At 36.0% G+C, this 15,115-nt stretch overlaps 3 protein-coding genes across 6 annotated transcripts in view; 2 read left to right on the top strand and 1 right to left on the bottom strand.

Moving 5' to 3' along the window:
- The window catches only part of pnpla6 (patatin-like phospholipase domain containing 6), a 35,035-nt gene extending 30,308 nt beyond the window's left edge, over positions 1–4,727 (bottom strand). For 3 of the 4 annotated variants that reach the window (XM_056250459.1, XM_056250458.1, XM_056250462.1), the window contains exon 1: positions 4,602–4,727. The gene's annotated coding sequence lies outside the window, so the exon portion shown is untranslated. The remainder of the gene's footprint in view (positions 1–4,601) is intronic. The other variant, XM_056250461.1, reaches the window with a different exon arrangement.
- A 1,717-nt stretch (positions 4,728–6,444) lies between these two features.
- Positions 6,445–7,795, top strand: lipt1 (lipoyltransferase 1). Its single transcript, XM_056250423.1, has one exon. It carries the CDS (start codon positions 6,630–6,632, stop codon positions 7,746–7,748), a length of 1,119 nt encoding a protein of 372 aa, XP_056106398.1. The 5' UTR covers positions 6,445–6,629; the 3' UTR covers positions 7,749–7,795.
- Positions 7,796–8,616: 821 nt separating this feature from the next.
- The window catches only part of eif5b (eukaryotic translation initiation factor 5B), a 28,693-nt gene continuing 22,194 nt past the window's right edge, over positions 8,617–15,115 (top strand). Inside the window, exons 1-2 of the mRNA XM_056250456.1 lie at positions 8,617–8,774; positions 11,692–11,811. Of these exons, the coding sequence (XP_056106431.1) occupies positions 8,656–8,774; positions 11,692–11,811 (239 nt within the window). The 5' untranslated portion in view covers positions 8,617–8,655. The remainder of the gene's footprint in view (positions 8,775–11,691; positions 11,812–15,115) is intronic.

Genomic DNA, 15,115 nt, shown 5'->3' with positions numbered 1-15,115 from the left:
ATAAAATTAATTAGCTCTAAAATTAGTTCTAGTTATTGCCTTGGCTAATAACTAGAGCTGCACAATTCTGAATAAATTGAGAATCACGATTTTTTGTTGTTGTTTCAAATCCCAATTTTCCCATGATTCTGAATCTGAACAGACAACTAAACAAAATGACATGTAATTTACTAGAGGCTCTGATCAAATGTTATTTGCAGACTATTTAAAAATGTTTAATTCATTTGAATGAATTATTTTAAAAAAAGATTCAATGACTCACTCAAAGACTTCACTTGTTTAATTTCTGGATGAATCAGCGTTTTTGAACGAAACTCTTGAATGAATGATTCAATGACAAATACATTTTTAACAGGCACTTGTCTTCACCTACTGGTGTAATGATGCAATCGATACAATGGTTATGTGAAGCATCAAGTCACTTTCAAAAGAGGATTTGCTTTTGATCGCTACCGTAGTGTTTCTATCCGAACTATAAACTTTTATCCCAGTACTTCTGAGATCATTTGAATATTTGTAACAGAAATAAAATATGTTTAAGTTACAGAAAAAATATATATACTAAAACTAAAACTGGAATAAAAATAAATGAAAGCTAAATAGAAAAAAAAAACATTTTAAATAAAAACTGAAAATATCAAATTCAAAATATTAATAAAAACTATAATAGCATACAAATAATACGAAAATAACAATTAATTATAATAAATATAATGATTATTATAACATTCAATCCCACAAAAACAAATAAAACCAGTATTTAAAAAAATTTAAATATCATTTTAATAATAGTAATGTTAATGTAAACAGGGCTGAAAAACAGGTCTGCCAATGATCACAATCAGCAGAGGAAACTCCCCAAACTGATGTCATCATCCTTAACAGACACCCAAACACACACACACACACACATCCATCTGGCCTTACTACAGCATGATCTTCCTCTATACCCACCATAACCCCATCTTCACCAGTTCCCTTCACATCCAGGGTTGCACAAGCAGACTGCATGTACACTGAACCACACGCTCGCTGATTTTGCTGACCTTTGCAGCATACAATAAAAGCCCTTCACACTCATTACACGCACAAGCACGTTTATAGCGTGAGACTGAGGCAACGACCAAACCTTCATGTTTACTTGCATCTCCCATCAAAATACTGAGCATGAGTCCATCTAAAGCCATTCAGTGATGTCATCACAGTGTCTGGAGGCAAACAACTGAAAGCAATGGGGGTGGACAGAGGATTACATTACTGAGATCACAGCAGACATAAAGGGATTCATCCACATATCCATATCTGACTGTGAGCGTGTATAAAACGCACTAATGACAGGAGATGACTGTAAAAATGTTTGTCATTTTAACTGTAAGAGACTAAAAAGCAGGATTTTTTCCAGCCGATGAACGATAAAAACAATGACAGTATATGAGAATCCATCCTGCTTTTAAAGAGCTCGAGCATTTAAAGCGGCAGACGTCAAAACTGCAGCATGTAATAAATAGACAGATGTCGTCCATGGTGTGGACGCTAATATAGTTATCAATAAAGTTATATTTGTAGTTATCGGTCTTGGTGTGAAAGGGCCTTAACACGTGCGACAGTGCTGTGCTTTACAATGAAACACGCAGCGTGTCAGACTATAGCAATTTGATGATCGCACTAAGCCATATGACATTCTCACAACCGTGCATTGTCAAAATTCATAAAACGTTACCAGACAACTGACGGGTAACACCATTTCAACGTAGATTTTTACTTGCATTTGGCCCTTTGAACACTGGTTAACATGCAGCTCTGGCAGAAGCAATCCGTGCATGAAATAAACGTATCAGAAAAAGTAACACTTTGCAGTTTATTTGGCCATTTCACGATTTCATCATACAGTAATCAGAAACCCCCTCCCCCCACAACCATTTTCTACCCCCTGATTTACGCAATTCACATCGGCTCATATTTTTCAGGTCAGAAAATATGAAAATCTGTAAAAATAGGATCTAAATACAGATAAATCACATCCCATGAGTCAGTTTATGGTAAAGGCCAAAAACAGATTTTAATAGCAGCATGGTGTTGCTAATTCAGCAGAAAAGGGCTGTTAGATTTACCAGGGTTTTTTTGTGTAAATTACAATTTAAATTAAATTGTAAAATTTACAGGTCGTTCAAATGTGTTTAACAATTTTTTTTATTTTTTTTTACGGTGCATCTATCAGAGATTTACTGCTTATACAGATAAAAGAGGTGATTGTATCATATTCAGATTGATTATAGACAGGGATCGGTTTGAAAAACTGACATTCAATAACACACTATAGAATAACAAAATAGTAAATGGAAACCACAGGGCAATAATGACAGGGGGGAAGAGAAAGAAAAGCTGAAATGCCTGTATTCGTTACTCACTAATGGGTACCTAATGGCCATTGTCCTCAGTTAACAATGCCCTTAGTATGCACCCTTAAGCATGAGAGAACAACAAAAGATGGCGCGCACACACACACACACACACACACACTTACAGACACAGTTTTGTTTCAAAGCCCCCAACTGACATATACAACACTCAACGATTCAATAAGAAATGAACTAAGCTGCACTTATGGTCAACGGTCAAGTGTGACCAACAGCATAAACAACACACAGTGAACATTTTTGTGAACATTGATTTCAAATGTTATGCATACAGATGCTGCTGCGACAAAGACGACTCATGCATAAACTCAAGCAGGACTTTGATGGAAACAACTGCTGGCACTTTTCATGAATACAGTACAAAATAGGGCCTGAAACGCTTTAAAAAAAAAAAAAAAAAAAAAATCAACAAATGGTCAATGAAAGGAGGCGCTTAACCTTCAGACAATGTTGCCATCAAGTGGATTTGAAGTGGTTAACTGTTTAGTACTAATACCCTTTTTTTTTAAAGTATTTTCATTAACTTTGTCAAAAATAGAAATTTCACCGACCGAAACAATGAAATTTTTTGCGCTTCACAGACCGTTTTGACCGTGTCTGCATATATTATGTCCACACTACGACAAGTTACAACAGCTAAACATGTCAGCCCTGTGGATGCACTTCACCTTGACCAAAAAAACTAAACTAAACTGAATACAGTTTACAATGGTGTTTTTCTAGCAGTTTACATTAAATAAACACACATAATAGCCTAGATAAAATGTATAAAATACATAAATAACTGATACATCAGCAATTTTTAAAAATAGAAAGAAAAAATTTACTGACCCCAAACTTTTGAACGGTATTGTTACAAAATATTTTGATATTAAATAAATGCTGTTCTTTTAAAACTTGTTATACTTCTAAGAATCCTGGAAAAGGTATCATAGGTTATTAAAAAGTATTAAGCAGCACAACTGTTTCCAACATTGATAATAAATCTGCATTTTAGAATGATTTCTGAAGGACACTTCTGTGGCTGATGAAAATTCAGATCTGCATCACAGAAATAAATTGTATTTTAAAGTGTATTAAAATGGAAATCATTATTTTAAATTGTAATAATATTTGACAATATTACTGTCTGTATTTTTGATCAAATAAATGCAGGCTTGATGAGCATAAGAGATTTCTTTCAAAAACATTAAAAATAGTAATGTTTCCTAACTTTTGACTACTGTATATATATATAATATATATACATATACATTGATCTACTTGGCAAACATGACATAAAGAGGTTGTGTTTTGCTAAAGATTATGTTTTGTCATTCGAAATGTTTTACTACATTCATTAAACATCAATTCGGCATATTATTATATTAAAATTATGATATTGGTTTTGTATGGTTTTAATTATCAGATACAGTACAGACAGTCAAGACCTCTAAGGAAGGATGGACCACAAATCACAATTTGACATGTTTAAAACAAGCTACTTTTCATACTACATTAAATGTATTAATAGTTTGTTTAACTTACCTAACAGTAAACACCTGATAGCTAATGGAAGTAGCAACTTTGCTCAAGTAATGGGACACTCAAGTGTACCATATTAAAAGTGTCAGCCACAGATGAAGCGGGCTGGTCCAGCATAGAGGTCTGTGTCTTCCACTGCCCAAAGTCTATCACATGCCATATAGGCCACATGCTACTATAGCACATTATAACTGAGAAGTCAGGGTCCACGATACATCATTTATGCTCATTCCCATGTCATATGGAAAGCAGAACATGTCATCAGTTGTTGTGATAATGAAACAGCATCATCACACGGATGGTCTCATCAGCTGATAACGGGTTAAAACATGTCAGCAAACAAGCCCTGGATGGCAGTGCACTGAAGCTAAACGCATGAAATTTAAGAAAGTGATTCCAGATTTGAACCCATGACTCAGCCGTAGTGTCTTGATGTTTTTTCTCTGTATTCAGTGTTGTAAAGTGATCCGTCCGGCGGGCTGCAGTTTGCGGTGATGCTGCGCGGTGACCTCAGCAGATCAACACACAGCACCGTCTGCGACCTCAACCGGGAAACTCTCACCTTACACACACAATAAACTTACACTAGATATAAAACGTGCTGTCACATAATCCGGATGACCAGTAAAACTGTACATGGTGTGTCGTTGATAACCCTACCTGAAAGCGACTGTCCGTCCCGATCTGTCAAACAACGGTCATACCGGAAGCATCCGCTCAGAGCTCTGCGTAGATTCCACTCAGTCAGTGCAACAGCCAATCAGAGATGAGAAGCTGACCAATCAGATTTCAGAGAATTGACTTTCACCGATTCACTCCCCCATTGTTCTTTACAAAACGTTTTTAGTCTTCGGCTTACTCTCACATAAAATTTACTTGATACTTTTGACGATTTAACCTTAACAGAAACACCTAAAAAGAAAATATAAAAAATGGTTAACTGATTATTAACTACATTAAAACATTCCCCATGACTTATCGCGTCATCTTTTGAATTTATATATATATATATATATATATATATATATAGATTGACTAAAATTCAATTATAACTAAATGTTGTAATGTTTGAATATACCTTATTGTGAAGTGAAATGATCCGGTCAAAATAGCTATACCAATTACTTATACCAAAGCTAAATCTAAAGCTAAATCTAAATTTCAGGTACAAATCACTATCTCTGATCTATGACAGGAACCGAATTTAGATAAGTGCAGTTTGTTTCAAAGGAACATCTAATTCTCTGAATAAGTCAGATATTAACTAGGACACTGGTGAGCTTGATCAACTGCATCAAAATGCACACCATTTATCAAAATGCTTTCTTTCTGATTGAATTTAGTAATGTACTCATCTCATTCTGAATCTTAATCTCAACTACTTTGAGAAGAGTAACATAGATCTTGTACTGATCGAATTGCTTGTACAGCTGTCAAACTGAATTATGCATTCGGAATTATCTAATACCACCTAGTGGTGATCTTTAAATATACAGACTCTCCACAGTGCGACAAACACCAACTGTGAACAAAGGCACGCACACAGATTCATTTAGACAGAAAAAAAGGATGATAATTAATTAATTTCAATTCGGCTAATAAGATTGTAATGGTTAAAAAGCTTTTCATGGTAAAAAAAAAAAAGTAGGCTAGTTAGTTCCAATTCTACTATAGATTATTTTTTTTTTTAGGTAAAGTGAGGCAGTGGTTTCATTTTGTAGCAAAAAGTTTGGTGGAAATATAATACAGAGCAACTTTTGTGATTTTTCCATATCTTATATACACATTTTTGGGGGGTTTATATTAATGAGATTAATCGAATCAAAGCAAGTTTTTGCATAAACCTTCTATTATTAATTGGAAAGTTTATATCCATGCATGTAAATATACGCTTTAACATCTTCAAACAAGTTTTAAATTTCTATTTTATACAATCTCAATCTCTGTTAATAAGAAAGCTATAAAAACATCTAGAATTTGTGTCATGTTTAATATTCTTTCGGAATATGCTTTTATTAATTTTTGTCCCCCTTTTTCTTTATCTTTTCTTCTTTTTTTCTTTTTTACATTTCTTGAGAAATATTTTTCAATAGGCTTCTTTATATATTTTCACTTGTTGAATATTGAGACATAAATTGTTGTCTGAAAGATTGTTTGTGAGTTATTGTATTGTATATCCTTTGTTTGTTAAAATTGAAATAATTATAAACAGACCTCGAAAAAAATACAACCTCCTAAAACATTTGGCCAACTTTGTGAAACACGAAATCAAACGCCTGCCTCCAGAACAACATGTCAAAATAAAAGTCCGTCACGAATTCATTTTTTTTTTGTGATTCAATTATTAATATTTGTTTTCTCTTGAACAATACAATTACCCGAGGAATCGTTTATATTATTAGTGAAATATTGTTATTATTTACTTAAAATTACATACATTTAATATTCTAATTTTGTATAATTCAATTTTGTCTTTTGTCAAATTTGACTTTTATTATGACTTGCCAGGATATGTGATCCTGTTGACCCGGTTGTAAATGTTAACTGCAGGCATGGGAATAAGCGGTACAAAAACTGTACAGATTTGTTTTTGATGTGCGACATTGTCTCGAAAGTATTCGCTATACACCTCAGGATCAAATAAGCTGTGATGTATTATAGCCTTATCAACATTTCGAGCGATTAGCGATGATTTTAAAACTGTCAAACAGGGCATGTGTCCTCTCTGGGCCAGCTCGCCTCAAAAGCACTTTGTCCACCTACTTCGATGAGATGGGAAAAGCTGGTATCATCCTAAAATCTGCGTCAGCTGGCATATTTGAGAACCTAGCCTTAGAAGACTGGATTCACGATCACGTTGATCTGCAAAACAGAAGCATATTGTTATTATGGAGAAATTCCCCAGTGGTGGTCATAGGCAGACATCAAAACCCCTGGCAGGAGTGTAACCTTCCCCTGTTGAGGCGCTTGGGGATCCCGCTAGCGAGACGTCGCAGTGGAGGTGGGACGGTTTTCCATGATTTTGGGAACATCAACATGACTTTCTTCACCTCCAAGAAGAAATACGACCGTCACAGAAATCTTAAAGTCGTTACCAGTGCATTGAAAGCACTCCGACCCGATCTAGATGTCACTGCAACAGACAGATTTGACATTTTGTTGAATGGGCATTACAAGATTTCAGGCACTGCTGCGAAATTAGGCAGAACCTCTGCTTATCACCACTGTACATTGCTGTGTTCTGTTGATCGTTCAATATTGTCCTCAGTTCTGAAGAGTAACACTTCTGAAGTCATCAGGAGCAATGCCACCCCAAGCGTTCCTACCCCTGTCAAGAACCTTTCGGATGTGGATCCCACTCTTGACTCCAATACTATCATGGAGGCTATTGCTTCCCAGTACAATAATGAATTTGGCTTTGACAGCCCAGTCATCACAGTTGACCCCACTCATGAAGCTCTTATGCCTGGCATTTATAAGATGACAAAGGATATTCAAATGTGGGAGTGGATTTATGGCAAAACTCCAAAATTCAGCGTTTGCACATCTTTAGTGGTAGATGATGTGAATATTAAGCTTGACATGGACATCAAAAGTGGTACTGTAGAACAATGTGCTGTGGAAATCCCTGAAAACTGGCTTCCTCCAGAGACGGTGAATGAGTTTACATCAACTCTCACTGGCAGCAAATACTGTCCAAATGAAGCTGCAGTGCTGGTGGCGGCGTTCATGAGAACCCGTTCAATGAGCGCTGATGTTGCTGGGAAGATTCATAGATTGTGTGAAGGTGTGCTTTCAGTAATGTGAATAAAAAAAGTCAGATATAAACATTGTGTCGCCTGTTTCAAAAACCATGGACATTAATTTTAAAGTTGTCTCCTGCACAGTTACACTTTATCCACAAATGCAGAGATTTTATATGGAAAAACACAAATCTATGATGAAACCACTTAAATAAATTTAAAGAATTGGGCAGAGATTCTAGTACTGTAGAATATAATTAGCATATTTTAATTATTTAAACCATTTAGTGTTTGCACATATTAATAGGGAAATAATATTAGATTATATTTAGTAAGAAATATTAATATAAATATACTATTGTTAAATAGTATTGTTAGAAGTAATAATATTAATAAAAACTAAAATCCCCCCAAAATAATAATATTAATAAAAATGAATATTTGTACATTTATAAATATTTTATATTAGATAGATAAATAGACTTTGAAATATTTTTTAACAATTATGAATATTTATATATAAATATATATTTATTTGTATCATTAATAATATTTTAATTACCCCACCCCCGTTTAAAAAACACACACGTATATATATATGAAGATTTTTTTTACATATATCTAAATTAGTATGTTTTTGTCGAAAGGTTTGGCTGTTGGTAACATACTTTCCATGCACGGCGCCCTTGTCTCGAACAGGCAAACTGTTCCTGACGCGCAGTTTCACGCAGATTAGTATGTCATGTAGATGGCCTTTAATTTTATTCTTTAAATATAGTCTTCTTTTTTGTCTTGTGTGCGGGTTGTTTGAGAAAAAGTAAAAGAACGGCATTATTTTGGAGTCAAAGACCCCTAAATCTCATTAAAATCGCATACATCCTTTTAATATGTAGCCGAATGAATGGACTATCCAGAAGCGCTAAAGGTCTGCGCTGAGGCCGCCGTGCGCGATTACTCAATGTCAAGTGCGCATGCGCAATGCGAGCACGACCAACTTGCGTGGCTACACCGACTACACTGCATCGCAACGAGGTTGTTACAGTTATTCACACATAATGGGAAAGAAACAGAAAAATAAGGGAGATGACGGGTAAGTCAGAACACGGGCGAATGCGTAACACGGACTACAGCGAATTACTGTGCTGTTTGTAATCTTGACACGGGTAATGTTTAAGGAGACACACTGTTAGCCACCTGGCTAGCTTCTGATGGGCATGAGTTCATGTGCCGCTGTAACTAGGCCTGTCTTGATCATTACCATACTGACGCTCTTACCAAAGAGGAATATCGTCAGTAGATCACTGACATTCACTAATACAGGTCTACACACGAGGCTGATTGCGTAATTTATTGTAAGCATTTCTTATTTGTCGCGTTTGTGGCTTTAAAATGAGACACGAGTAGGTTTAGGCAACCCCCCTGAGTCGAGGTCCTCCAGCTGTGAGTCTTAGATTAGATGCACTTCACATCTGCTGTCATATCATATCAGACACTGTCCGAGCAGAGAAGACACTCGTATTTAAGGGCAGTGGCCTCTGTGTATTACACGCAGTATCTGATTTCTCGTCCGACAGTGCAACATCATCCGTTTCCATTGTGCTGCCTGGCGGTTTCGCATTGTCTTCGGTAAAACGCTCTTCTATGGGATGCCATCGATCTTTGTTCATGTAGAAACGGTGTTGTGCCTTATTTGAACTCCGTGCTAAATTGTTACCCCCTCGTTGAGGCCGCTACCTGGTTGCCTAATCCTAACCCCACCCACACACCTAATCCTAAACCTACCTGGGACTCAGGGGGGTCAAAATCTGAAGGAGGGGGTCCGAATTTGGCACAACGACTGTAACAGTTAGAAATCTTGAGCTGTGGAAATGTTAAAATGCTCGCAAGACTGTGACAGTCTTTCACCAGCTGGATTGGGCTTTGGCTTTCCCACTGAGATCAAGGGGTGTGATTGTGACAAGCTTATGATAAATAATAAAAGTGATTCAGGCTGTATTTAAAATTTTAAGATCAACTTTTGTGTGTGTGGGTGTGTGTGCATTTTGTCAGGGTTGCTGCAACATCTGATCTTTACTTGTCTATACCTATAAGATCATATGCTTTGTAAACATTTTAGTGATTACCGGTAATTATATTAAATTATATTTTCACCACAGTTCTGGAATGAGAAAAATTATTAACACTTCATTGATGTTTGAGTAATTGGTTACGAGTGATATACTAAATGTTTCTCACAATCATGCAAACATACATAAATAAACATGACAGTTCTATCAATTTTCACATTTATATAATTTTAATTGTGTATAATTTATTTAATATATAATTTAAAATATCATGCAATCTTCAATAATAAATATGTCTCGTTAGAGTAAAATGTTTTTAAACCGGTTCAGAGTGCATTAAATGACTATAAATATATTCATAAATTAATATACTATAATCAATATAAAATAATTCAAATACATTGTGTGTGTATGTATATATATATATATACTTAAAATCCTTATATATTATTGGAAATTAATTGATCAAAATCTGAAGCTTAGAAATGATTGTATTTTTTATGTCAGACTCTAATCTTTTATGTTCTTCTGTTTGGTTTGCTGTGGATTGTTTTTAGTTTGTTACTTGAAATCATTATTTAGTTTTGTATTAGTATTTGTATTTAGTGCTGTATTACTGGGCAATGTGGGACAGTAGTTTCACCTGGTTTGACCTGTTTTCTCCTTGCGTTGTATAGTCGCTTGAATTGTCTAAATTTAGCCGGGTCTGATGCTGAGCAGATTCTTGCTCTTCTGGCCTTGCTGGAGGTGGTTAAGTAGATTAGTGCCCTAATGAGTGTGTTAACCTATGCTAACCAATTCAGTGCCGGTTGCTATGTCATTCCCTGTTCAGTCTCAGAAGATCTCATGAGATCCAGCCATGAATTATTGCACTTTCAGTTGCATCAAAACAAGATTACCTGTAACTATTACTGACTTTTGAAAAGGCTTTGCATTGCATCAGAGAACTGGTCTGCTAAAACACGTTTTTGAATTTATTAAACGTCCCCCCATCTCTCCTTCATTCATTCAAGTAATTTGTCCAACTGTCTATTAGCTGGCCTTTCATCATCTGCTCTGTGTTTGTTGAGGTCAGCAGTTTATACGTGACAGGGATCTACATCTACCCTGTGATGTGAGGCTAGTAAACAGTGCATTTCCCTTTCTGATGCAACAAGCATGCAAGGAGGGCTTTAGACTCCACTATATAAGCAGCAGCACAAGTTCACTTCCTCCTTATTGCTGTGTTTGACTTGACGGGTAAGGTGCACGTGTTTTAATATGCTCAGTTTGTGTAAATCTTGTTGTAAATATTGCTATGCGCTTTCATTGGTTATCTAGAGTGGTTTTTGGGGTGTAATATGCATCTGTGCTGCTGTTGTAATGCTGGTTGATTGACGAGTTTGTCAGAAATATATTGACTTACACCACTGGTCAATAATGATAGTCTTTTTAGTGAAAGTATGATGTGAAGTCACAGTTTTCCTGGCCATTTGCTAGTTAATCATTTCTGGTGGTCTGCATTTACTCAGAGGTTAATTGTTTTATTGCACCGTATATGTGTGTGAACCTGATTTCATCAAATATTTTTAGTTTTATGTACATTTCTATTCGCTTTCATAACATTTCTGTATTTATTTAAATGCAAAATATTTTATTTAAAATGTACACCATTTAAATACCCTGTGAAATCTATTGATGTAAAATCTATTTTTGTAGAGATGTATTTCCTGTTCAAACAGGAAGATTACTATTAGGGGGAATCATGTGATTCGTGAAAGTTATAGTCAAATGTCCTTGAAGAGGTAAACTGTAAATGTTAAGTGTGTTTGTGCCTGATGATATTTTTTTAGTCACCTTTAAGAAATACACCACCATGAAGAAGACCTTAAAGTTAAAATGCATGGAAAAACGTCCTCAGTCAAATTGAATGTATTCTTCATCTTTTTCTGAATTTCATAGTGCCAAAGACGACGGGGTTGACATCGACGCACTTGCGGCAGAGATTGAAGGAGCGGGAGCAGGCAAGGAGCAGAACAAATCAAAGAGCAAGAAAAAGAAAGTAAAGAAAGAAGACTATGAGTAAGTCTTTGTCTTTTTCCTCCAACACTGACACAGTTGATAAGCCTAAAGAGATTTCCCCTTGCTTTACAGTTAACCTACTGCTCAAATAGTTAAGGGTCAAGATTTATTTAATATTGTTGAAAGCTTCTGCCATGACCGTCCCAGTCCCCTGACCTGATCCCTATAGAAAATGAGTAGGGTGAACTTAAGAAGCACCAATGTGGAGCTGAGTATCTGGAGAGATTCTGTATGGAGGACTGGTCTCTGATTTCCTGTCAGGTGTTCTCCAAACTCATCAGGCATTATAGGAGAAAACTTGGAGCTGTTATCTTGGCAAAAGGATATTGCAAAAAGTATTTAATAAAAGGGTGCCAATAATTGTGGCCAGTGTGTTTTGGAGAAAACCATTTATTTCATAATGTGATTTACCCCCTACTTTCAATTCTTTTACTTCAATAAAATGTTAGATTTTTGCGTATTCTTTGAATGAAAAATCAAAAGAAGTAACAGTGCAGCTTTATTTTTACAGCCATCTTTGATCATATTTACCAGGGGTGCCAATAATTCTGACCACAACTGTACGAACCCTGAAATGAATAATGTAAAAACATTCGACTATTTCTGCCACAATACCATGGTTACAGTTAGCAGTACTACATTAAATACATGGTGAACGTTGGTGATTTATAGACTGTAAAGACTTCTGTAACTTTCCACGTCAGCACTGTTTGATCTGATATTTAACAAAGAATTCTGCGCAGAATTTGAATGCTTCTCACTACATCTCGCAGCGATACTGCAGCGAATTCAAACACTTTCTCACTTGATCTCAGCTGATAAACTGTCCGCGCTGCACAGCTCAAACGAGGTTTCGTTCTGCCTACAGTAATCGTAATTCTATTTAAAACATATTAATGTACATGTACAATATAATGTCATTATTAAATATATATTTGCTTATATATATATATATATATATATATATATATATATATTAGGGGTGTAACGATACAAGTATTCGTATTGAACCGTTCGGTACGAGGCTTTCGGTTCGGTTTTCGGTACGCATTTTTGAACCGAACGGTTCGTTGGACCATTTTTCCTGACCAAAATTTCGTTATTTCAAATGTAGGCGCGTCACGCGTGGCAAGCGCGCTCATAAGAGATGCTGGCTTGACCACAACATTGCCCAACATCAAATGTCATGTAAGCGGAACGAAACCACTCGTTATTGTGTGGTTGACGGGCCGTTTATCAGTTTGGACCAATGCAGCGCGAGCCGATCTTAATCATAAGCACTGTTACTACACAGCGAAATCCAGTAAAGAAAGCATTTGAAATCGCCACTGAAGTAATAACATCGCTGCGAGATCTAGTGAGAAACATTCGCATTTCTCCGTTATTAACGGATCAAACAGCACTGACGTGGAAACCAGGAAGAAACATTGTGCCATGAATGAACTATTCAGTGTCCACAGATCAGCAACATTCACCATGGATTTACTGTAGTAACACTACTAACTGTAACCATGGAAGTTTGGCAGGAATAGTAGGCTACAATGCTTTCAAGTAACATTACGTCGGTTTTATTTTGACATTATGAATACAATTGCTGCCCTCAAGTGTTAATCTGAACTAAAATAAACCTTTATAACTACTAGAATATTACATTTCATTTTGTCCAAGGAGCTGTTTTGTTTTATAAGCTCCTAAGAAAAGTCAAGTATAGCTCCATCATTGCTCAGTTAAAAAATATCATACTTTGATGTTAGTTTTAATAAAAATATAATTAAAAAAATTAAATCAAGGAAATTTCTCTGGCATTTCTTTCTTTTTGCTGTATCGGAAACGTACCGAACCGAACTGTGACACAAGTGTATCGTATCGAACCGAACTGTGAATTTTGTGAACCGTTACACCCCTAATATATATAGTATAAATGCATATTTGAAAATAATTCATTTTAAATGATTATAAAGATATACTGCTCTTGCCTGGGTGAATAGTATTCGCTGAGTTTTGTTTAAGTTTAGAGTCGTGCTCCAGAAAATAAGTTCACGGAGACGGAGAGGCAGAAAGCGCACCCTGTTTATTTTCTTTATTTTCTTTATTTTATAAAAGCACAATGTTTTGTTTCGATTGTAAGTGGACACATAAAAAAGTAGACATTTAACAGTTTATTTTTTCATATTTCTTATGTCTGTATGACCATAAATGACGGAGTATTTTAAAGGAGAACTCCGGCGCAAAATGTACACTTACAAAGTTCTCAATGCTTCGTTTTGCATGTAGGGACCCTCATTATGTTACTGTGTTCGTGTGGGGCTATTTTGAGTCTTGTAAGTGGTATAAACTAGCGATTTATTTTTACTTAATAGATGCCCCAATTACTAGCGTTATACGCTAAACAGTTTTTAGAGATAAAACTCTTTACATTTGATTATCATGAAAACAAATCTCAGAGAACGGTTGACTAGGTACCAATGTTTTATTAGACCAAAGGTTCATTTTGCGCCGGAGTTCTCCTTTAAGTCTATTTTTCTGCTATGTAAAAAAAATCCAGCAAAACGCGCCGGCACGTTTGTCAACCTCAGAGGTTTAACAAAACTAAGGCAAGTAAAACGGTCAGGGTTACATTTTAGACACACACACACACACACACACACACACACACACACACACACACACACACACACACACACCTACCTCTGAAGGGATAGAAAAGTCCTCGGGACTTGGTACCGGATCACTCGCAAGACGCAACTTGGATTGGTGAACAAGGCCGAAGTCCACCATTCTCCAGTTCTCGAAGCTCTCTCTCGCTACAAAAATGCATGCTACACACACACAGTTTAGATGTGTCCGTGGTTGATGGCCAGAGTCTAGCCCTGGCAGCATCGCGGGGAAAGATATGCAACGCACTGGAACTTTTGCTCATCTACTGCGCGATATCACAGTTTGACATGTCTGTCACTGGAAAGATCCACGTGGTGTCATGAATAATTAAGAGACAGTGTCTTCTCATAGGATACGAGGATACGACGTGGACACAATGAAGATTTTAAACCCGGAAGACAGAAATAGCGGAAAAAAACTAAAATTTAACCATTTTCCCTATTATTAGATCTAACAGATGCTAACATTGTCTTCAATGGTGTTCAACACACATACCTCTGTTAAAATCTGAAAATTGGGTTTAGGGTTTCATGACCCTTTAAACGGTTGTGCTGCATTTATTTTCAGTATTAATGATGAATAGAAAAGAACAGCATTTATTTGAAATGGAAATCTTTTGGAACATTATAATTGTCTTTACTGTCAC

This window comes from Rhinichthys klamathensis, unplaced genomic scaffold, assembly GCF_029890125.1.
Source record: "Rhinichthys klamathensis goyatoka isolate OS25496 unplaced genomic scaffold, OSU_Roscu_1.1 h1tg000069l_1, whole genome shotgun sequence".
Classification (NCBI taxonomy): Eukaryota; Metazoa; Chordata; class Actinopteri; order Cypriniformes; family Leuciscidae; genus Rhinichthys; species Rhinichthys klamathensis.
This window is presented reverse-complemented; position numbering and strand designations above follow the sequence as displayed.